Source organism: Perognathus longimembris, chromosome 7, assembly GCF_023159225.1.
Source record: "Perognathus longimembris pacificus isolate PPM17 chromosome 7, ASM2315922v1, whole genome shotgun sequence".
NCBI lineage: Eukaryota > Metazoa > Chordata > Mammalia > Rodentia > Heteromyidae > Perognathus > Perognathus longimembris.
Genome location: NC_063167.1, coordinates 15,775,588 through 15,798,100, shown reverse-complemented (window position 1 = coordinate 15,798,100; position 22,513 = coordinate 15,775,588). Strand labels below are relative to the sequence as shown.

Here is a 22,513-nt window from a genome sequence, read left to right as displayed (position 1 = left end):
AGATTAATATAGTCTGAGGGGAGGGGTGCCAAAAATGAAAGCTCCCACCAGCAACACAGATTTAGATTCGAATGGGGAAGTCCTCAGAAGACAGAGTGAAGGGGAGGAGGGGGCACTGGTTAAGTGCTAGGCAGACAAAAATAACTGATGTGTGCTATAAGTAGACAAGCAGAGCCTAGTGCTGAAGTGATAATAAAAACACTCTTAAATTCCTTTTGTTTTCAAAATGTTATAAGAGCTGGGCACTGGTGGCTCACGATTGTAATCCTACCTATTCAGGAAGCTGAGCTCTGAGGACCGCAGTTCAAAGCCAGCCTGGGCAGGAAAGTCTGTTATTTCCAATTAACCACCAGAAAACTGGAAGAAGTAGCCCTATGGCTCAAAGTGTTACAGCACTAGTTTTCAATGAAAAAGCTCTGGGACAGCACTCAGGCCTTGAATTCAAGAACCATGATTGGACACCCGCCCACACCTCCCAAAAGCTATAATATACATTATCTCAGTCATTCTAACAACCCTATAGATTAGGTAGGTAGAGTCTGGACAGAGCCATTTCCACTATGCCGTTTGGTGGTTTGTATGTGAGCTGCGAGGGTCCTGCAGTGTTTGCTGGTATGTGGTGGCTAACTCCTCCCACATCTGCCCCAGTCATGTGGATGGACACTGTTCTCACTGGGTAGCTGTGGAGTGCCTCAGCTCCTACTGGGACCGGCTGTGTTGCAGGTACACCAGCGGGTGAGGGAGTGCGTGCAGGTGCTGAGGATCCTGCAGGAAGTCACTGCTGGGAGGACCGTCCCCAATGTCTTCCCTGGTGGGTTGGATCTGATGACCTTCAAGGTATGGCCCCAATTGGTATGACCCAGTCACATATTCATCAGAACTTTCCTGATTACAAGCAACAGACATATGTCAAGTTGGGCCCTGGTGGCTCATGCCTGTAATCCCAGCTACTCAGGAGATTGAGATCTGAGGATCCTGAGGATCGAAGACAGCCAGGGCAGACAAATCTGAGAGATTATTATCTCAACCAACAAAAAGCCATAAGAGGAGCTGTGGTTCAAGTAGTAGAGCATCATCTTTGGGCAGAAAAAAAATATAAGCAAGAGTTTAGTCTTAAGTGTTTTATGGCCATTGTAAATAATAGATGAAACAGTGCTAATGTTGTTTTTTTTGGCCAGTCCTGGGGCTTGGACTCAGGGCCTGAGCACTGTCCCTGGCTTCTTTTTGCTCAAGGCTAGCGCTCTGCCACTTGAGCCACAGCGCCACTTCTGGCCGTTTTCTGTATATGTGGTGCTGGGGAATCGAACCCAGGGCCTCATGTATACGAGGCAAGCACTCTTGCCACTAGGCCATATCCCCAGCTCCAGTGCTAATGTTTTATATGACATGTTTTTGTTTGTTTGTTTGTTTTTGCCAGTCCTGGGGCTTGAACTCAGGGCCTGAGCACTGTCCCTGGCTTCTTTTTCCTTAAGGCTAGTACTCTACCACTTGAGCCACAGCGCCACTTCTGGCTTTTTCTATATATGTGGTGCTGAGGAATCAAACCCAGGAAATGTGTATACAAGGCAAGCACTCTACTACTAGGCTATATTCCCAGCCCAGCACTTGGATTATTTAAGAGGCAGCCTTTTAGAGAAAATACTTAGCTTTCCTAGCAGATTAAGATCCTAAAACTGATTACCCCCTCTGTTGATAATCTATGGGGAAGTTGATATCCTTTACTTTGCTGGGGAGAGAGCATTTGCCCACCAAGGGCAGTTTGACAAGATCTGTCAACACTATTAATATTAATAACTATTCTCCAGACCAACAATTTCTAGTTCTGGGAATTTATCCCATAATACCTGCATACATACAGCATTGCCTGTGTACATTCCTGTCAGTGTAGTTTATAATAGCAAATGATCAGCAGGAGTCTAAATGCTCACCAGTGGGAGAAATGGTTACTGAATTATGGTACAATGATTGTATTATTTGGCTAATGCTAATTGCTAAAGCACATAAACCCCCTAACTCTGTGGCTTAGTGTAATAGAAACTTGTTTCTTTTCTATGTTACTCCTGTGCAAGAGGCAATTTAGGGACCCTGGCCTTTTTCATCTCAGGACTCTGCCTCATCCTCCTCCTCCTCCTCTCCCCCCTCTTCCTCTTCCTCCTCCTCCCCCCCCTTCCTCTTCCCTCTCTTCCTCCTTCCTTTCCTCTTCTCAAACTCAGGACTCAAACTCAGGGCTTGGGCACTGTGTCACTTGAGCCACAGCTCCACTTCTAGCTTTTTGGTGCTTAGTTGGAGATCAAAGTCTCATAGACTTTCCTGCCAGCGCGGGCTTCAAACTGCAATCCTCATATCTCAGCCTCCTGAGTAACTAGGATATACAGGCGTAAGCCACCGGTGCCCAGCTATGGTCTCTACCTTCTTTCACTTGTGAATCCCAAGTGTGCTGTGTACATTAAGCCAATGGTATGGGCATGGAGTTTCATCTGAATGTGTGTGTGTGTGTGTGTTACCTGGTTTGAGCACAGGGCCTTGTTCTTGCTAGGCAGGCGCTCTGCCACTTGAGCCACATGCTCCCCCAGCTAAGAGTTTTTATGGATCAAGCTTGGAAGTTTAGGTAACCTTTGCTTAAATTCTTTCTGGCTATGAGGCCAGGGACAGATGTGATCAGCCGGCTGTCTGTTTTATGCTAGAATCAAACAAAGCTGTAAGAAAGAATCAGGAGTTCTTTCTGGGTTAACATTGTTATGTAAAACATTGGTTACAGAAGCACCTGTGAGAAAAGAGGGACAAATGTACATTTGTGTGCACTCACCCATGCAGAAGCAATCTCCGCAAGGACACATAAAGCACTCTTACCTTCTTGGGGTAGGGAAGAGAAACTGAGTGGGTGGGAGACTTCTCTGTATACTTGTGGTTTGGCAGTATATGAATATATTCACCTTTTAAAAAATAGCTATAGAGGGCTGGGGATATGGCCTAGTGGCAAGAGTGCCTGCCTCGGATACACGAGGCCCTAGGTTCGATTCCCCAGCACCACATATACAGAAAACGGCCAGAAGCGGCGCTGTGGCTCAAGTGGCAGAGTGCTAGCCTTGAGCGGGAAGAAGCCAGGGACAGTGCTCAGACCCTGAGTCCAAGGCCCAGGACTGGCCAAAAAAAAAAAAAAAATAGCTATAGAGGGCTGGGGATATGGCCTAGTGGCAAAAGCGCTTGCCTTGTATACATGAAGCCCTGGGTTCAATTCCCCAGCACCACATATATAGAAAACGGCCAGAAGTGGTGCTGTGGTTCAAGTGGCAGAGTGCTAGCCTTGAGCAAAAGGAAGCCAGGGACGGTGCTCAGGCCTTGAGTCCAAGCCCCAAGAATGGCCAAAACAACAACAACAACAACAACATATAGAGGCAGTCCATCCTGGTTATGGGTCTGAAGGTATTGAGTGAAGGGAGAGAATTTAGGTACAAAGCCCTGGGATTAGAAGTAGGGGAGAGTAAAGGCTCTACCAAGCAGAGGCTGGACTTCAAAGCCTGGAGAAATTTCCTGAGCCTTCTAGCAGGAAGCTGTGGTGGCTTTTTATGTAACTCTGCCCTGAAGGCTTCTGGGACAACCAGAAATAGACACTTGCCAAGCAGTCAGAACACACAGACTCAGAGTTTCATCCCTTGAGCTTTGGAGAAAAATCAGGACAGATAGCCAGAGAGGAAGTGTAAGCCTGGGTTATTTCTGCACAAGCAGTCCTTGCTCCAGAGCAAAGTGGAAGGGCCACAAGAGTCTCCTCTGTTTCTCTTCTGCATGGGCCATGCAGTCCCCCCCCCCCCCCTAGTTCCAGCACATGAGGCAGGGGCTGGAGAGGCTGGAGAAAGCTTACTGTCAGTGCCTTCTTAGACTGCTGAACCTGGCAACTCCTTTCCATTCACTTGCTCATATGTATTTGAATGTCTGTCCTTGGCCAGGTATTAGCACTAGTATAGAAGTGTAAAGATGAAAACTGTGGTTCTCAGAATTCCTGCTACAAAAGGCTGCTGATACCAAGGATGACTTGTATGTCTTCTGTCAAGTAGGAAAGAGGTTTTTTGTTTTTTGTTGGGTCTTGTTTTATTTTGTGGTGTTGAGAGTAGAATATAGAACTTGGACATGCTGGGAAAGTGGTCTACCACTGAGCCATATTCCTAGATGTTCTTTTTTTTTTTTTTTTCTTTTTGCAGTCATGGGGCTTGAACTCAGGGTTTGGGTGCTATCCCTAAGCTTTTCTTCTCACAGCTAGCACTCTACCACTTTAAGCCACAGCTCTACTTCTGGTTTTTAGATAGTTAATTGGAGATAAGAGTCTCATGGAATTTCCTGCCTGGGCTGGCTTTGAACTGTGATCCTTAGATCTCAGTCCCTTTAGTAGCTAGGATTAGGTTACAGGTGTGAGCCACCAGTGCCTGGTCCAGACATTCTTTAAATTTTTTTTTATTTGTAAGCGTTAGCAATGACTTATTTTAATATGACATGAAAAAGTAGAGGGAAATATTTCCTGCTTTCTACACAGGAAATGGCTCTTACTACATAGCATAGGCTGGCCTCAAACCCATGATCCTCTTGCCTCATCCTCCTGAGTGCTGCAGGGATTATAGTCAGGTATCACTATGCTCAGATTAGAAGTTATTTGTTGTTGTTTTAACTTTTTTTGCCTTTCTTTCCTCCCTCCCTTCCTTCTTCCTTCCCTTCCTTCCATTTTCCCTTCCTTTTCTTGAGATAGGGTTTTGCTTTGTAGCCCAGGCTCATCTCAAATTTGTGATCCTTCTGCCTCAGCCTCCTCAATGCTGTGATTAGAGGCAGGCATCACCAGGCTGGCCTCTAGAGGTTCTTAGTAGTGTGATTTGGGTGGACCCACCCATATATTATGCCCTCGCCTCGTTCCCTCACTGATTCTTCCTCTTGCTCCTGAGGAAATCCTTTAAAAAAAAAAAAAAGCCATCCTGCCTTTCTGGCCTGGCTAAGTTCTCTGCTTTCCTCAGGGCAGCATTGACATGAGCCGTGTGACCGTGATGGGACATTCATTTGGAGGGGCCACCGCTATTCTGGCCTTAGCCAAGGAGGCCCAGTTTCGGTGAGTTTCCCTCCCAGTGATGCTGTTACCTGTCATCCATTCTGCAAGTCTGTTACAAAAACATCATGTTCTCGTCACCATTTGAGGAGCTGGGAATTATGTTATTATTCTGAGACTAGACAAAGAAAGAAACTAGATACTAGATGCTAAATTCTAGGCACTAGAATTTAGACCCTAGGCCTAAACTCCCAGAGTTTCACATGTCCGCTCCAGCCATGCGAGACTTCCTGAGGCTTTGGCCCACTGAAAGCAAGAACTTCTCCCCACTCCCCAGAGCCCTAATGACTCATGACTAGACTCGGGAGCACTGTTCATGTCTGCCTCTTCCAGCTGTGCTGTGGCCTTGGATGCGTGGATGTTCCCTCTGGAGCGGGACTTTTACCCACAGGCCCGGGGCCCTATATTCTTCATCAACACTGAGAAATTCCAGACTGCGGAGAGTGTCTCCTTGATGAAGCAGATATGCACTCAGCATGAGCAGTCGAGGATCGTGACTGTCCTGTGAGTCGGCCCCCGCCCTGTCCTGACCCCAGTGTCCTTCCATGGCGCCCTCCACTTCTCCCAGATCATCTGGAACCTTGCACCTGAATACTTCCAGAATATCCAAAAATCTTCATTTATTTGGGATTCTATAATTGTCATTCTTCACTCAGTTCGGTGTCTAGTGATTTCTACAGCAATTTATATGGTTGTATGATAGGATTTACCTGGTGCATTCTAGAAAAAAACAGTACTGTGAGATTCTGTGTAGGAGAAGTGGTATGGGTCTAGGTGGGTTCCTGCGATCTGGAAATTCTCTCTCTCTCTTTAAATGTATGGATATAGTAGATGTGCAGGCCTTTGACATTTATCAGATTTTCAGAACAGTCATGAATCTCTAAGCTCATAAATATTAGTATAAGATGACATCTTGGGCATCTTGGGCTGGGAATGTGGCCTAGTGGTAGAGTGCTTGCCTAGCATGCATGAAGCCTGGGTTCAATTCTTCAGTACCACATAAACAGAAAAAGCCAGAAGTGGCGCTGTTCCTCAAGTGGTAGAGTACTAGCCTTGAGCAAAACACTAAGGGACAGTGCCCAGGCCCTGAGTTCAAGCCCCAGGACTGGCAAGACAAACAAACAAAAAAACCTAAGATGACTTCTTCCCCAAACCATTTATTTTTTAGCTAGGAAAACCACATTCGCTGGCACTGGTGGCTCATGCCTATAATCCTAGTTACTCAGGAGGCTGAGATCTGAAGATCGCAGTTCAAAGCTAGCCTGAGCAGGAAAGTCCATGAGAGTCTTATCTCCAGTTAACCACCAGAAAACTGGAAGTTGTACTGTGGCTCAAGTGGTAGAGCACTAGCCTTGAGCTGAAGAGCTCAGAGACAGAGTCCACACCCAGAGTTCAAGCCCCATGACTGACAAAAATAAAATAAACCAGATGTGGCTCAAATGGTAGGGTACCTGGCCATGTCAGCATCCTGAGCAAGCTCAAGGTCCTGAGTTCAAACCCCAAATCTGTCACCTGCCCCCAACAGATTAAAACAGGAATAGTAAGCACTGGGATTTTACTTTCCATCCTCAGCACTCTAGCAAGTTCAGCCTTTTTCCTGCATTGCCTGGCCTGTGGTTGTCTAGGGGTTGAGCCAGTTTTGAAGTAAGGCATATCTGGGTTCCAATTATGGCTCTGTCAGCCAGGCAACAGTGGCTCACACCTGTAATCGTAGCTAGTCAGGAGGCTGAGATCTGAGGATCACAGTTCAAAGCCAGCTGGGGTAGGAAGTGTCAAGACTCTTTATCTTTAATTAACCACTAAAAAGAAATGGAGCTGTAGCTCAAGTGATAGAACACTATCCTTATGTAAGAAAGACCCTGAGTTCAAGCCCAGTATCAAAACACACACACACGCATACACACACACAATTACAACCATGTTCCCTATCACAGAGACCTTGGACAGACCACTTTTCTCTTCAGATTCTATCACAGAGGAAAATACTTTCCTGATGAAGTTGCTGTGATAATGTGTGGAAAGTATCTGGCACGTAGTACTTGGATGCTTAACCTCCATATTCCTATCAATTGTTTCTCTTTTTTCTTTCTTTCTTTCTTTCTTTTTTTTTTGCCAGGCCTGGGGCTTGGTCTCAGGGCCTGAGCACTGTCCCTGGCTTCTTCCCGCTCAAGGCTAGCACTTTGCCACTTGAGCCACAGCTCCACTTCTGGCCATTTTCTATATATGTGGTGCTGAGGAATTGACCCCAGGGCTTCAAGTATACAATGCAAGCACTCTTGTCACTAGGCCATATTCCCAGCCACTACCAATTGTTTTTCTTTCCCTCTAGTGGTTCTGTTCATCGGAGTCAGACTGACTTTGTTTTTGTGACTGGCCACTTGGTTGGGAAAGTCTTCTCCTCTCAGACTCGTGGGAGCTTGGACCCCTATGAAGGTCAGGAGGTTATGGTGCGGGCCATGCTGGCCTTCCTGCAGAAGCACCTTGGTAAGCAGAGAGCGGGTGCCAGTGGGCAGATGTGGGGTCTCTACTTCCCCCATAGAATAGTGTGGTCTGTCGTGACATGGCTGGGACCCAAAAGATTTGTAGCAAGGAAAACATAATGAAGAAGAGGGGCTGGGAATATGGCCTAGTGGTAAAGTGCTCGCCTCGTATACATGAAGCCCTGGGTTCGATTCCTCAGCATCACATATATAGAAAAAAGCCACAAGTGGCTCTGTGGCTTAAGTAGTAGAGTGCTAGCCTTGAGCAAAAAGAAGCCAAGGACAGCGCTCAGGCCCTGAGTCCAAGCCCCAGGACTAGCAACAAAAACAAAACAAATAAGCAGAATGAAGAACAGTTAAATAGAAGTATAGAAAAAATATTTAACCTGCAAAGTTTAGAGATCCTACCTCTTGACTCTTTCTAGACGAATGACTGGCTAATCATTTGACCTCTCTGAGCACTGGTTTCCTCACTATAAATGGAATGTTCACCTCTCAGCTCCACGGCCTCTGTCCCAACCCACATTATCATCATTCACCTCATTGGCCTGGGGAGAGGTTATGATGGTAACTGAACTAAGTTTACCAGTGTGCTTTCAAGAAACTATGCATGAACTAGGTACCAGTGGCTCACATCTGTAATCCTAGCTACTAAGCAGGCTGAGATCTAAAGATCACAGTTCAAAGCAAGCCCAGACAAGAAAGTCTATAAAACTTACCTCAAATAAACCACCAAAAAGCTAGGAGTAGAGCTGTGGCTCAAGTAGTAGGAGGCTAGCCTTGAGTGAAAAAGCTAAGGGACAAAAACCAGGCCCTCATCTCAAGCCCTAGTACGGGCAGGAAGGAAAGGGGAGGGGAGGGGAGGGGAGGGGAGGGGAGGGGAGGGGAGGGGAGGGGAGGGGAGGGGAGGGAAGACAAGACCGAATGGAGTATGGCTCAAGTGGTAGAATATGTATGTACCTAGCCAGCACAAGGCCATGAGTTCGGACCCCAGTCCCACCAAACAAAATGAAAAGAAACTGTGGGGCTGGGGATATGGCCTAGTGGCAAGAGTGCTTGCCTCATATACATGAAGACCTGGGTTCAATTCCCCAGCACCACATATACAGAAAACGGCCAGAAGGGGCACTGTGGCTCATGTGGTAGAGTGCTAGCCTTGAGCAAAAAGAAGCCAGGGACAGTGCTCAGGCCCTGAGTCCAAGCCCCAGGACTGGCCAAAAAAAATAAAGAAAAGAAAAGAAAAGAAACTGTGCAAAAATGTTACAAATCCTACAGCAGCTAACCAGCAAGATTGATATTTAGTCACCTCTGATGACCTGTGTTCATGAAGTTAAATGCCATTTCCTAAAGCTGTTTCCTGTTCCATTCCCCATGCTGCTATTTCTAACCTTTTCCTGGAGATGCCTGTTTATCAATTTCCCCTTAAATATCGGTGCCCTGACTTGAGCATGAAGTGCTAGATATGGTCTGACCAGTGCCTGTGCTCTGCACACTGACTTCTGTCTAATCAGATGGCCTGGGTGTGTTCACAATTACTGCACGTGTGCCATACATTTGGATTGAATTGAGTTTACTTTTTAAATATATCTGTCCTGTGATGAATGTGCTGATAGTTTAAAACGAATTTGCATTCTTATATTTAGGCCTATTCATTTCATGTTGCATATCATCTTCTAGCTGAGTTTAGAGACTTAGGTTCACAGAGCATCCTTCTTCTCGCCTGGCAGAAAGGCAATGGGTCCACCTCCTAAGATCTGAGTGGTTCCTGGCTACCTGATCCTTAGCACCCTTTCCCTTTTTCCTCCCAGGTGCCGGGCCTCTGTAAGAGTATAAAGTGAAAGATGAGGCTGAGTGCAGATGGCTCACACCTGTAATCCTAGTTACTCAGGAAGCTGAGATCACAGAAAAAGCTGGAAGTGGCCCTGTGGCTCAAAGTGATAGCCTTGAGCAAAAGAGCTCAGAGACAGCACCCAAGCCCTGACCAAGCCTCACAACTGACAAAAAGAAAAACAAAATGAAAGCTCAGGGATAGCTCTCAGGCCATGACTGACAAAAAATAATTCGTTAAAATAAAATAATATGAGGCTGAGAATGTGGCTTAGTGGTAGAGTGCTTACCCAGCATGCATGAAGCCCTGGGTTCCTCAGTACTGCATACACAGAAAGGGCCAAAAGTGGTGCTGTGGCTCAAGTGGTAGAGTGCTAGCCTTGAGCAAAAAGAAGCCCAGGGACAGTGCTCAGGCCCTGAGTTCAAGCCCCAGGGTTGGCAAAAATAAAATAAAATAAAGGATGATAAGGGATGCTGGGCACAATGAGGCATATCTGTAATCCCAGCTACTCATAGGTGATAATCAGGGTTGCAATCAAGGCTAGTCTGGGCAAAAAGTTAGCAGGATCCCATTTCAACACACCAAGTTAGGGGTATAGGTGTGTGTAGGGGGAGGGTAGAAAGATCTAAGGCCAGACCTGGACAAAATTGAAACCTAATTTGAAAAAAATAAATAGCCTAAAGTATAAAATTCTGAGGGCATGGCTTAAGTAGGAGAGCACCTACCCAGCAAGTGAGAAGCCCTGAGCTCCACCTCAGTACTGCCAAAATAAGTGAAGGGAGGGAGGAAAATGAAAGGAGGAGAAAGGTTAGACCTGAGATACTCACTGTGACAGAGAAGCAGGAGGACTGTTAGTAGGCGGAAGAGATTAGACTCTAGGAAGATTGCCAAGGACTGATTTATTTATACTAGATAATTTATGCCGGCAGGGTTTTTCTACTTAGTACTTTAGATGTATTATCACATATAATTCCAAAGTCAGCCCCTTTTAGAATATGTATTTATGAACTCCATTTTACAGATGAAGATACTGCAAGATTAAAAAATTTAAGTAATTTGAGCGGAGCAAGAATGACTGGCACCTGGAATACTAGCTACCTAGGAGGGAGAGCTCAGGAGGATTGAGGCCAGTCCAGAAATAGACCTATAAATCTCATTCAATCAACAGCTGTATATGGTGGCGTACACCTGGGACCCCCCCCCCCACTCGTGGGAAGCTGAGTGTGAGGCCAGCCTAGGCCCCATCTCATTCAATAGCTGGACACTACATAGGAAACATAAACAGGCAGATCACAGTCCAAATTGCCTTGGGTATACATGTGAGACCCTATTAATTAAATTAATTTAACATAAAGGCAGGGAGAAAAATGAAGGAGGGGGTAACAAGTATCACAAGAAATGTACTAACTACCTTACGTATGAAAACAGTTATGCATATAACTGTAACCTCTCTGTACATCACATTGACAATAAAATTTAAAAAAAGAATCATCATGAAAAAAAACAAAATAAAAGCTCTTTTTAAAAGCAAAATAAAACAAAGATGATGCTGGGCACTGGTGGCTCACTTCTGTCATCCTAGCTGCTCAGGAGGCTGAGATCTGAGGATCGCAGTTCAAAGCCAGCCTGGGCAGGGAAGTCTGTGAGACTCTTAGATCCAATTAACCATCAGAAAACTGGAAGTGGAGCTGTGGCTGAAAGTGGTAGAGTGCTAGCTTTGAGCAAAAGCCCAGGGATAGCACCCAGGCCCAGAGTTCAAGCCCTATTACCAACAGGAAAAAAAAAAAAAAAAAAGGTGAAAGACCTGGGGCCTGGCTCCATTGGCAGAATGCCTGCCTAGCAAGTGCAAGACCCCTGAGTTCACTACCAGAAAGAGGAAGAGGGAGGAGGGAGGGAAGGGAGGGAGGGGGGAATGAGGGAGGAAAAAGGAAACTAAGAAAGAGAAAGGAAGAAAGGAAAGAAGGAAGTAATTTGTTCAGGTTTATATGTTTAGATAGCTTTTCTTTCTTTTTTTGTTACTAGTTCTGGAACTTGAACTCTGGGCCTGGGCGCTGTCCCTGAGCTTTTATACTCAAAGGCTAGCGCTCTGCCACTTGAGCCACAGTGCCATTTCTGGCTCTTTGTGCTTAATTGGAGATCAGAGCCTCACAGTCTTTCCTGCCCCAACTGGCTTTGCCAACTTTTGTTTTGTTTTGTTTTGCCAGTCCTGGGGCTTGATCTCAGGGCCTTCTCAGCCCTGTTGGTGACTCTGATGACAACACAGGAACAAGCTCATGAGCATGGTGCACACGCAGTCTAGAAAGATCCAGAGGTCAGCACCTCACTGCCGGGAGGGGAAGAATGGCAGCAAGGGGGCTCCCTGGACAAAGCAGTGCTTGCCTTTGGTCTTGACAAGGAAGAGAGCTCACAGTAGAGAGGCAGAAGCACAAAGGCCTGGACGTGGCTGGTACAGAGAAACTGTGCTGGGAATCTGGAGCTCGGGACAGTGCGTTGTTGATAGAGGCAGAGAAGTGAGCTTTTGAAAGCCCAAGTATTTGCTGAAGTTAGTTTGAATTTAATCCCACAGGCCTTGAGGAGCCTGTGGTACCTTCTAAGCAGGAAAATGTGGTGATTGGACTTGAGCTGGCCATGCAGGTGCAGGCTGGACAAGATGAGTGGGTTGACAGGAAGAGAGCTCAGGTGGGAAGCTCTTGGAGTAATTCAGGTAGAACAGATATGGCAGGGATGGGAAAAAAGGCTCTGGGTCTGGACTGCTTCACATTCCAAAGAGAGAAGTGTGTGTGTGTGTGTGTGTGTGTGTGTGTGTGTGTGTGTGTGTGTGGCATACAGTGAGTAGTCACATAAAAAAGGGCGGAAGTGGTGCTGTGGCTCAAGTGGTAGCGTGCTAGTCTTGGCAAAAGAAGCTCAGGGACAGTGCCCAGGACCTGAGTTCAAGCCCCAGGTCTGGCAAAAAAAAAAAAAAAAAAAAAAGAAAAGAAAAGAACTTCCTGAGGTTGGGGGTGTAGCCCACTGGTAGGGTACTTTCCTAGCATGTATGAGGCCCCCAATTCTATCCCTAGGACAAGGAAAGGGAAGGGAAGGGAGATGAAAGGGAGGGAGGGAGAAGAAGGAAAGAAGGAAGGGAGGGAAGGAAGGAGGAAAAGAAAGAAAGGAAGAAAGAAAATAAGCTAAACCTTGAAATTGTTGTTATTTTTTGCTTTTGTTCTGGTACTGGGTCTTTTTTTATGGTGCTGGTACTGGGGCTTGAACTCAGGTCCTAGATGCTGTCCCTTAGCTTTTTTGCTCAAAGCTGGCACTCTACCACAAGAGCCACTTCTGGAGTGGGTGATTGAAGATAAGAGTCGCGTGGACTTGCCTGCTAGCTTTGAACTGTGATTCTCAGATCTCAACCTCCCGAATAGCTATAATTACAAGCATGAGCCTCCGGTGCCTGGCCCTACTTCTCTCTTGCTCCATGACCTCCAGTGCTCCTGCCTCAAGACGTTTGTACTACTGCTCCGCGGCTTGGAACATTTCTCCCTGGCAGTCTAGAGGCTGGCTCGCCACTCCTTTAAGTCTTTGCTCAAACCTACCTTGTCAGTGAGGCCAACCCTGATTATCCTTTTTTTTTTTTGTCAGTCCTGGGGCTTGAACTCAGGGCTTGGGTGCTGTCCCCGAGCTTTTTTGTTCAAGGCTAGCATTCTACCACTTGAGCCCCAACTCCACTTCCAACTTTTTGGTGGTTAATTGGAGATAAGAGGGTCATGGACTTCCTGCCTAGGCTGGCTTTGAACCAAGATCCTCAGATCTCAGCCTCCTAAGTAGATGAGATTACAGGTGTGAGCCACCAGTGCCCAGCTCCTGATCACACTTTTTAAAACACTATCTCTTCCTTTCTGACTACCACCACCACTTCTTCCCTTTGCATAGCTCTGTGTCCTTGTTCACATTATTTATGTTTATTGTTTGTCTCTGCCTACTAGATTTTGAGCGTTCTGAGGCTAGGCTTCCTAATTGTTTTGTTCTTAGACTTTTTGCACCAAGAACAAAGTGTGGCACATAGTAAGCATGTTTTTTCTGTTTGTTTGTGTTACATGTGTGCCTCACCATGCCTGGTACTTTTCTTTTCTTTTCTTTTTTTTTTTTTTTTTTTTTTTGGCCAGTCCTGGGCCTTGGACTCCGGGCCTGAGCACTGTCCCTGGCTTCTTCCCACTCAAGGCTAGCACTCTGCCACTTGAGCCACAGCGCCGCTTCTGGCCGTTTTCTGTATATGTGGTGCTGGGGAATCGAACCTAGGGCCTCGTGTATCTGAGGCAGGCACTCTTGCCACTAGGCTATATCCCCAGCCCTTTTCTTTTCTTTTTAATGAGGCCTTGCAAGTTGGGGGCATGGCTCAGGTGGTAGAGTGTTGACAAGCATAAGGCCCTGAGTACAAACCCCAGTATTCCAAAAAAAAAAAGACAGAAGAAGAAGAGGAGGAAGGAAGGAAGGAGGGAAGGAAGGAAGGAAGGAAGGAAGGAAGGAAGGAAGGAAGGAAGGAAGGAAGGAAGGAAGGAAGGAAGGAAGGAAGGAAGGAAGGAAAGAAGGAAGGAAGGAAGGGAAGGAAGGAAGGAAATGGGGCATACTACATTGTCATGTAGGTAGGTAGGAAGAAAAGGGAAGGAGAAGGGCGCTGTCTTGAAGTAAGCCCTGGTTTACCCTGTTTTCTGATGTTGCTCCTCTGAGCATCACAGGAATTGCAACCACTTGGCTAGGGTACCAGCCACCTCTTCTTGCTTAGCAAGGACCCTGAGCCTGGCTATAATAGACTTTACATATTCTTTGCTTTTCTGACTTCGGTTTAAATTCTGACTGCCACTAATCAGCTGTGACTGACCTTGGACAAATGTGATAGGACAAATAAAGGCTTTCTTGAGCCTCCGTTTCCTTGGCTAGAAAATAGTTCCAATAAGAATACTTAGCTCCTAAGAATATTGTGAAAACTACTAAAACATTGCACATAAAACCCATGGCCAAGTCCTTTGAATTAATTTTCCCTCAGTGAATGTTTGTGTGTGTGTGTGTGTGCCAGTTCTGGGAGTTGAACTCAGGGCCCTGGCACTGTTCTTGAGCTTTTGTGCTCAAGGCTAGCATTCTACCACTTGAGCCACTGCTCCACTTCTGCATTTTTGGTAATTACTTGAAAATAAGAGTGTCATGGTCTTTCCTGTATAGGCTGGTTTGGAACCTCCATCCTCAGATCTCAGCCTCCTGAGTAGCTAGGATTGCAGGCGTGGGCCACTGGTGCCTGGCTAAATGTTACCCTTTGTTACTAGTATTACTGAGTCATTTCTAAAGGTCCTGAATAAATAGTAAAGCTTATCACTACTGCTCCCACTCCCAGCCTAGAGCCAGTCCTTTTGGTAACCCAACCGCTCCTCTCTGGGATGACCTACTGGACCTGTGATAGCTGTGCTTGGGCCTAACCTTACAATGACTTGCCTAACCTCCTTGTTTTTTCCCTGTCAGATCTGAAAGAGGACTATGATCAATGGAACGACCTCATTGAAGGCATTGGACCATCGCTCATTCCAGGGGCCCCACACTACCTTTCTAGCCTATAGGCACAACTGGCCTTTTCTGCAGCTGAGTTTCCCCTTTGGGGGTTGCCCAGGAGCACCTATAACCTATCAGAAAGTGGTCAACATGATTGAGACAATGTAATTATGCTGCTGATGGGATAACTAGATACTTTGATTTGGGGTTTGTTGATCTTAAACTCACATTGGGACATAGATCACTGACTGATTAGCAGACTGACTATCTGGGGTCTGAGCCCCAATGGTGTGGGAAACAAGCAGTGGTTGGGGCTGGGGGAGGCCCAGGCCCCGAGCTGAGCCCTGTGAAGTCGGGATATAAGGACAGGCCAGCAGACCTGCTCTCTTGCTTGGACCTGTGTTGCCTCTGGGGTACAAGCAGTGAGGTTTTCAGCCCTGCCTGGTACTCACCGCTTCCCAACCTTGCCCTTCCCAGGGTCACTGGTGCTTAACACTTCAGGTAACTTTCTGCACTGTGGACCATCATCCGTTGCCTGAAACACAGAGTCGGTGCTCAAATCAGTGCTGTCCGGAAGCAGAAAGTATTAACCTAGGGAGAGATACTAAAGTACAAAGGGGGCCTTCAGAAGCTCTGGGTGTCTTCGGAGTTTGCTAGAAATTAATCTTGTCAGGAAAAAGATGGGCAGGTAGAGTGACAGTGCCAAGTAGCCATTAGCACGAGCAGCCCTTGCCACCAGAGGGAGGCATTCGACACAGGAGGCCACCCCTGGGAAGGGCTAGGATCAGTTCCGTCTTGCCTCCTACCTCAAATGTCGGGAACTACCAGCTTGCTCAGAATCAAGGTACTTTAGCTGTCTGTTTCCTGTTTTTATTTTTAGCTCTGAGACCCTTACTCCAAATTTTAAGTCCACATGCAGACTCAATTTTTATTCTGTTCCATTTATAATTTGAAGGCTATTGATACTCATGTTTGCCTGATGGCATGTTGAAAGATTTTACTTAATCTGCATTAGAGCAAGTCAGGGGACCATCTGGAAGTGTTGGGTTTTCCTTTTTTTTTTGTTGTTTTTTTCTGCATTTCTTTGTTCACTAACCACGTGGGCCTTTATAAAGAAAGGAAGTCTTCAAGATCTAGTTCCAAGCCATGTGGGAAAGCCAGCCCAAAACTCCATCTCCTTTACTCAGCTTCTTGCCTATAATCTCAGGACCCAGAAGGCTGAGGCACAAGTTCGAGGTCATCCTGGTTTACATAGCAAGACTATGACTCCCCCCGACCCCCCCCCAAAAAAAGACTTCTTACCTCAGTCCAAGGAGAGGACCCCAGAGGAGACAAATGCTAGAGGGAACATCTCTGCAATCTACCCAGTAGTCCAAGATCAGGGTTGTGAAGTGCCTGTGAATTTCCATGTGACATAGGATCTAGAGGACTCCTTGACACGCTGGAATTAGTCACCCTGGTTTGAATCCTGGCTTTACCACTGCTAACTGGGTAAATCTGAGCTAATTATGTTCTCTTTCCAATCTCAGTTCTTGCATTTCTAAAATTATGAATTGTTAAGAGGATTAAGAGGGGCGATGTGTAACCATGGGTTATTAAAATGACTCCTGCTTTCAGAAATATGAAGTTTTTCTGGCTATACATGTTATTTTCTAGATAATCGCCTTATGGTTGGGGAAAGTGACCATATGATTTCTTTCCAGCAAGGCTTCAGTGGCTCATACCTGTAATCCTAGTTACTCGGGAAGCTGAGATCGGTGGAATCAGTTTGAAGCCTGTTTGGGCAGAAAAATCTCTGAGACTCCACCTCTAATTAACCAGCAAAAGGCCAGATTGGAGGTGTGCCTCAAATGATAGCCCTCTACCACTTGAACCCAAACTGCACTTCCAGCTTTTTGGTGATTAATTGGAGATAAGGGTCTCAGGGACTTTCCAGCCTGGGCTGGCTTGAACAAGGATCCTCAGATCTCAGCCTCTTGAGTAGCAAGGATGACAGGCGTGAGCCACCGGTGCCCAGCTTGCTCCTTGTTTTTCCTCAGTTTTCTCATGTGTTCTTCCTCTTCCAGCAAAACACAATGTCTAGAATTAAGGTTTTTGCTTTTATAGAAGGGGTTATTACCTATCTGTCTAAGGAAAGGGGCTAATGTTTTGAGGGGTTAGTGTCAGGACTTCAGTTCTGACTCTCACTGGTTTTTGCTGGCAGAGGACACACATCTCTCAGCTGGAACAGAAAGTACGGGGGAGCAAACTTCAAGTCCACAGTGCCCTTTAGGCCACCCTGCCTCCTTTGGGGTTGTCTGTTTGCTGTAACTATAGCCAGGTGCTGGTGACTCATGCCTATAATCCTAGCTACCCAGGAGGCTAAAATCTGAAGATCGTGGTTCAAAGCCAGCCCGGGCAGCAAAGTCCCTGAGGCTCTTATCTCTAATTAACCACCAGAAAATAGAGCTCTAGCTTGAGCAAAGGAGCTCTGGGATAGCACCTAAGCCCTGAATTCAAGGCCCACAACCAACCCCAACAACAAAAAAGTCAGATGCTTGGGCTGGGATATGGCTTAGTGGTAGAGTGCTTGCCAAATGCATGAAGCCCTGGATTTGATTCCTCAGCACCACATAAACAGAAAAAGCCAGAAGTGGTGCTGTGGTTCAAGTAGTAGAGTGGTAGCATTGAGCAAAAGCAGCTCAGGGACAGCGCCCAGGCCCTAAGTTGAAGCCTCAGGACTTGGGAGGGTGTGGGTGGGGGAGTCAGGTGCATTCTAACTCCATGTCTTGGCCTTGTGGGGACCTTTACTTGCTCCTGTTTTTACTGAATGCCACTTATCTCTAAGCCCACAAGTAACAGAGAGCAGGAGAGGCCATACTCTGCTCTCTGGTCTGTCACAGCCAGATGCAGGGGCCAAGTGCCCCTGACCATAGCTGCGTGGCAAACTGATAACAGTGATGACAACAATAGCCTGTCAGCCAACATTCCCTGGGCCCATACTGTGTGTGTCAGGACCGATGCAGCGTTCTGCACGCACTATCTTTCTTTTCACAGAAACTGCACCATGTCTGGTGGCATTCGCTTCAGCGGATGTATGAGGAAGCAGAAGCCTAGATGAGTGATCTCATTAGCTCTCATCAAGAATTTGGCAAAGCTAGGCTGTAGGCATCCATATGCAGGCTCTTAGCCACGAGGCATATTTTTTTTTAATTCTATTCTAAAAAATTAGAGGCCAGGACTGGGGCTCAGTCGTGAGCTCTTGCCTAGCATGTTCAAGGCCAGCACCACAAAATATAAAGAAGCACAGAAGAGGAAATGTACTTGAAGGGGGTCCTGAAACCAGTTGTCCCCGTCGTATGAGACAAACTAAAAGAATGTTATCTGATGATGTAATTTGGACCTCAGTTTTTTCTTTCTTTCTATTTTTTTTTTATTTTTATTTTTTGGTATTGGGGATCGAACCCAGGATGTTGCACTTGCTAGGCAAGCGCTTTGCCACTGAGCTACATCCTAGCCCTGGACCTCAGTTTTTTTATGGCATTTATTTTACTGGTGCAGGACTAGAGATTGAACTCAGCCTCCTGCTTGCTAATCAGGCATGCTACCTACCACTTGAGTCTGTCTCCAGCCCCCTTTTCTCTTAGTTCATTTTTTTTTTAATTAACACACATTAGTTGTACAGGGGGGTTTTATTGTGACAATTCCCTACACGCAGACAATGTATCCTGATCAACCTCACCCCCTCTATTACTGTTAGCCCACTTCTCCTTTGAATCATTTCAGCAGATTACATTTTTCTATTTTTATACATGCAAATAAGCCACTTCCACCATATTCATCCTAATTAACCCTCAGCATTAGTTCTCCCCTTTCCTAACAACCTGTTTTTCTTTCCTGTCATTCATACATTTGGGTGTGATAACATGCATACTTATTTTTGCACTTGCTCCTGTTTGCCTGAACTGTCCATGTATGAGCAGTATAATTCATGACTGAATGACTTAGTATGTCCAGCAATTTCTGTATGATTCATATTGGGTTTTAGTGGTATCGCATCACTGTTAAGAAATAGTTTCCAACTGAGTGCCAGTGGCTCACACCTATAATCCTAGTTACTAGGGAGGCTGAGATTTGATGATCATGGTTCAAAGCCAGCCCAGGCAGGAAAGTCCCTGAGACTCTTATCTCCAGTTAACCACCAGAAAACTGGAAGTGGTGCTGTGGTTCATAGTGGTAGAGTGCTAGCCCTGAACAAAATCTCAAGGACAGTGCCCAGGCCCTGAGTTCAAGCCGCAGGACTGGCAGGAAGAAAGGTGCCAAGCCAGGTGCTGATGGCTCTTGCCTGTAATCCCAACTACTCAGGAGGTGGAGATCTGAGGATTGAGGTTCAAAGCTAGCCTGGGTACCAAGTCCCTTAGACTCTTTAATCCCCCAAAAGCCAGAAATGGAGCTGTGGCTCAAGTAGTAGGGTACTGAAATATCACCTGGGCCCTGAGTTCAAGCCTTAGTACTAGCACACACACACACACACACACACACACACACACACACACACACACACACACACACACTCTGGGCTAGAGGCACATCCCCAATGGAAGAGTGCCTGCCTAGCAAGCAAGAGACCCTGGGTTCAAGCCCCATACTGCCAAGTCGGCACCCTAGTTGTAGCCCTGCATGCTCTCTGGGCCACCATCAGGAGTCTACTCTCAAGTGCTGCTCTTCCAATTTCATACCTAATCACCCAGACCTGCCTTGATGTACCAGATGCAAACCGTGGGGTCTAAAATGTCAAATGGGAAGCAAGGACGGTACCTGTAGAAGTTGGCCAGAGGGAGGACCTGGGAGAGGAGGCTGGTGTTAGAGGCTGGTTGCATGGTTGCAGCCATCTTTGTCTTTTGCCTTTGAGGTTGAAGCACCTTCTGAGGAGAAACCACCCCACCCCTGCCACTGTGCTAGGCTGTGAGCAGCATTTGGACACCCCCTCAACTGCTATAACCCCATTACTGAGCCCCCTTCTTTCTTACCCCTGGGTAGTTCTCATGTGTTTTGAGTTTGCTTTGAGTTATTCTCCATCAGCTCAGCCCAGCTAATATTTACTCTTTGGGATTGCATTTTCTCTGGGCCCAATGCATTCTGCCAGATTGAATCATGGCTTCTGTGTGGAAATGCCAGCCTGACAAGGCAAGGTCGGGGGAGGGGGTGGCACAGGAAGATCTAGTGGAAAGAGGATCAAGCTGGGCTTTTTTTTTTTTTTAAATTCTGGGTTCTTATTGGCCTTTCTCACCGTGTGGCCTTATATGTATGTGCTTCTCCTCTCTGGACTTTGGCTTCCCTGTCTGTAAACTGGGACGAGAGATGATGGTTGCTGAATTAGCCCCTTCTTTCTGCTGTGCTCAGTCCTGTCTTTGGGAAGAATCTACAGGACAAAGTCAGGCCTAGTGGTTCACAACTGTAGTCTCAGCACTTGGGAGGCTGAGGCAGGAGATCACTGGTTCAAGGCCAGCCTGGGCTGCATGGTAAGAAACAACAACAACAAGAATCTATAAGAAAAGTGCTTCAAGTGGTGTGTGGCTCAGAGTGGTAGAACCCTAGCTTTGAACCAAAGAGCTCAGAGACAGCCAGGCCCCAAGTTCAGGCCCCACAACCAACAAAAAAAAAAATTAAGAGAAATGCCTCTTTCTTGTAAAATTCCATCTCAATTCCTCGTTGTCTAGTGTCGCCTTTCCTCCCCAGCCTCCGTTTCTTCCCGAGCACTGCTCTTTTGCCACGGTCCCAATCCCCAGACATTTTCACCCTTTCTGATGATGCATTGCTTGCTTTCACAAACCCCTTTCTGTATATTCAATACTGCTAACACTTCAGGCCTGTCTCGAATCCATCTGTTCTAGGAAAGCGCTTCGATGATCTTCAGCTAATATTTGATCCCTTGGCCTCCTGTTCCACAAGAGAGCCATAGCCTGCGTCATATTGGATATTGCACTTCATTACATTTCTCCAGGAGCAAGGCCATCTGCTGGGCAGGAAAGAGCATCCCTGTTGTTTGACCTGGGGAAACAGGGACCCCTGCCCCTGCCCCCCTATCATCTCCTTGCTCCCCAGTCAGATTTGGAGTCAGCTGGTGTTGGCCCGGCCTTCTGATGTCTCCAGCTGCCCCTGCTTCTTTATCTTGGTTTCCCCAGATGCCAGCTGCGGGGCCAGAGCAGGGCCCGCACCAGTTCAGCCCAGGGCAGCTTGGAGCAAACTTCCAGAAATACATGGACGAGTAGCATTTGGGAATTTAGAAGGCGGGCAGAACGAGCACACATCACACCAACATTGAAAATGAGGAAAAGCAGTTTGCCAGCTTATTTTTCCCATCTTGCTTTCATCTAAAAAAAGATGCTGCTTAGAAATACAGCCCTCCTCAGGCTGCTAAGCCAGATGGCCCCTAGAAGCGCAGCCTGCCAAGTGCGTATATATAATTATCCATCTTCATGGAATCACACCCAAGACTGAATTCAGACACTGACACTTTTTGTGCTGTTTGATCTGGAGCCAGTGAACCCTCCTGAGCTTTTGTTTCTTTCTGTATAAAATGGGGTCACTAATGTCTTGCCTTGCCCACTTCAGGGTGTTTGTGGTGGGACTACGTCAGTTAGATGTAATAGGTAGTGACATTTTGTAATCTGCAAAGTATGAGACAAATACATGTTGCTGGGGCTTATGGGAGCTGAGAGACTGAGAGAGAGAGAGAGAGAGAGAGAGAGTCCTGGGGCTTGGATTCAGTGCCCTAGCACCGTCTCCGAGCTTCTCTGTTCAAAGCTAGTGCTCTACCATTTGAGCCACAGCTCCACTCCCACCTTTTTGGTGGTTAATTACAGATAGGAGTGTCATGGACTTTCCTGCAGGGGCTGGCTTCCATCCTCAATCCTCAGATATCAGCCTTCTGAGTAGCTAGGATTACAGGAGTAAGCCACTGCTCCAGGGCACATGCTGCTGTTTATAATAAGAAGTGTTGTATTTTGGGTTTGTCATAATGTGCTACTACCTAATGAGCATATCATGTAAGCCTACCCTTATTAGCAAAAGGTAGTAAGCGTTGTACCCATCACACAGAAGAGGGAGGGAGGGTCTGGGAAGTGTGCTGGCCCAGCCAACTCCCTCAGCTTGGAGGTGGGTGGAAGCACGATTTGAACCTATACTGCTGGGCTCCAAAGCCAGTGCTCTTAAGGGGTCCTTGACATTATGTAGGCTAAAGTAGCCCACACTATGTTCTCTAGCCAAATGCACTATGCAATTGGGTGGTACAAAGAGCTATTTCTATCCTAACAGAAACTGCGCCCCTGAACGGCTTTCCTGGCAATGACAGGGAGCACCATGCATTCATACACCTCCGTGGAGTGGAGCGATCAGGGCACTAGGCCAGGGGGCTGACTGACTCGCTGCAGAGAGGGATGGGGTGTTGTTGTTTTGTTCTTGTTATGAGTTTGTTTTTTGGATGTGTGTGTGCGTGTACGTGAGCAAGCAGGCGCATGTGCGCGCACAAACCAGTACTAGAGCTTGAATTCCGGACATCGTGCTTTCGCTTGACTTTTTCACTCAAGGCTGGCACTCTACTACTTGAGCCACACCCTCACTTCTGGG

General features: G+C 46.7%; 1 protein-coding gene across 3 annotated transcripts in view; it reads left to right on the top strand.

Annotated features, from left to right (window-relative positions):
* Window positions 1-16,527, top strand: part of Pafah2 (platelet activating factor acetylhydrolase 2) — a 31,351-nt gene extending 14,824 nt beyond the window's left edge. For all 3 annotated transcript variants that reach the window (XM_048350559.1, XM_048350561.1, XM_048350560.1), the window contains 5 exons: window positions 724-837; window positions 4,995-5,086; window positions 5,417-5,587; window positions 7,413-7,567; window positions 14,879-16,527. In XM_048350559.1, the coding sequence (XP_048206516.1) occupies window positions 724-837; window positions 4,995-5,086; window positions 5,417-5,587; window positions 7,413-7,567; window positions 14,879-14,973 (627 nt within the window). In that variant the 3' untranslated portion in view covers window positions 14,974-16,527. The remainder of the gene's footprint in view (window positions 1-723; window positions 838-4,994; window positions 5,087-5,416; window positions 5,588-7,412; window positions 7,568-14,878) is intronic.
* The last annotated feature ends 5,986 nt before the right edge of the window (window positions 16,528-22,513 follow it).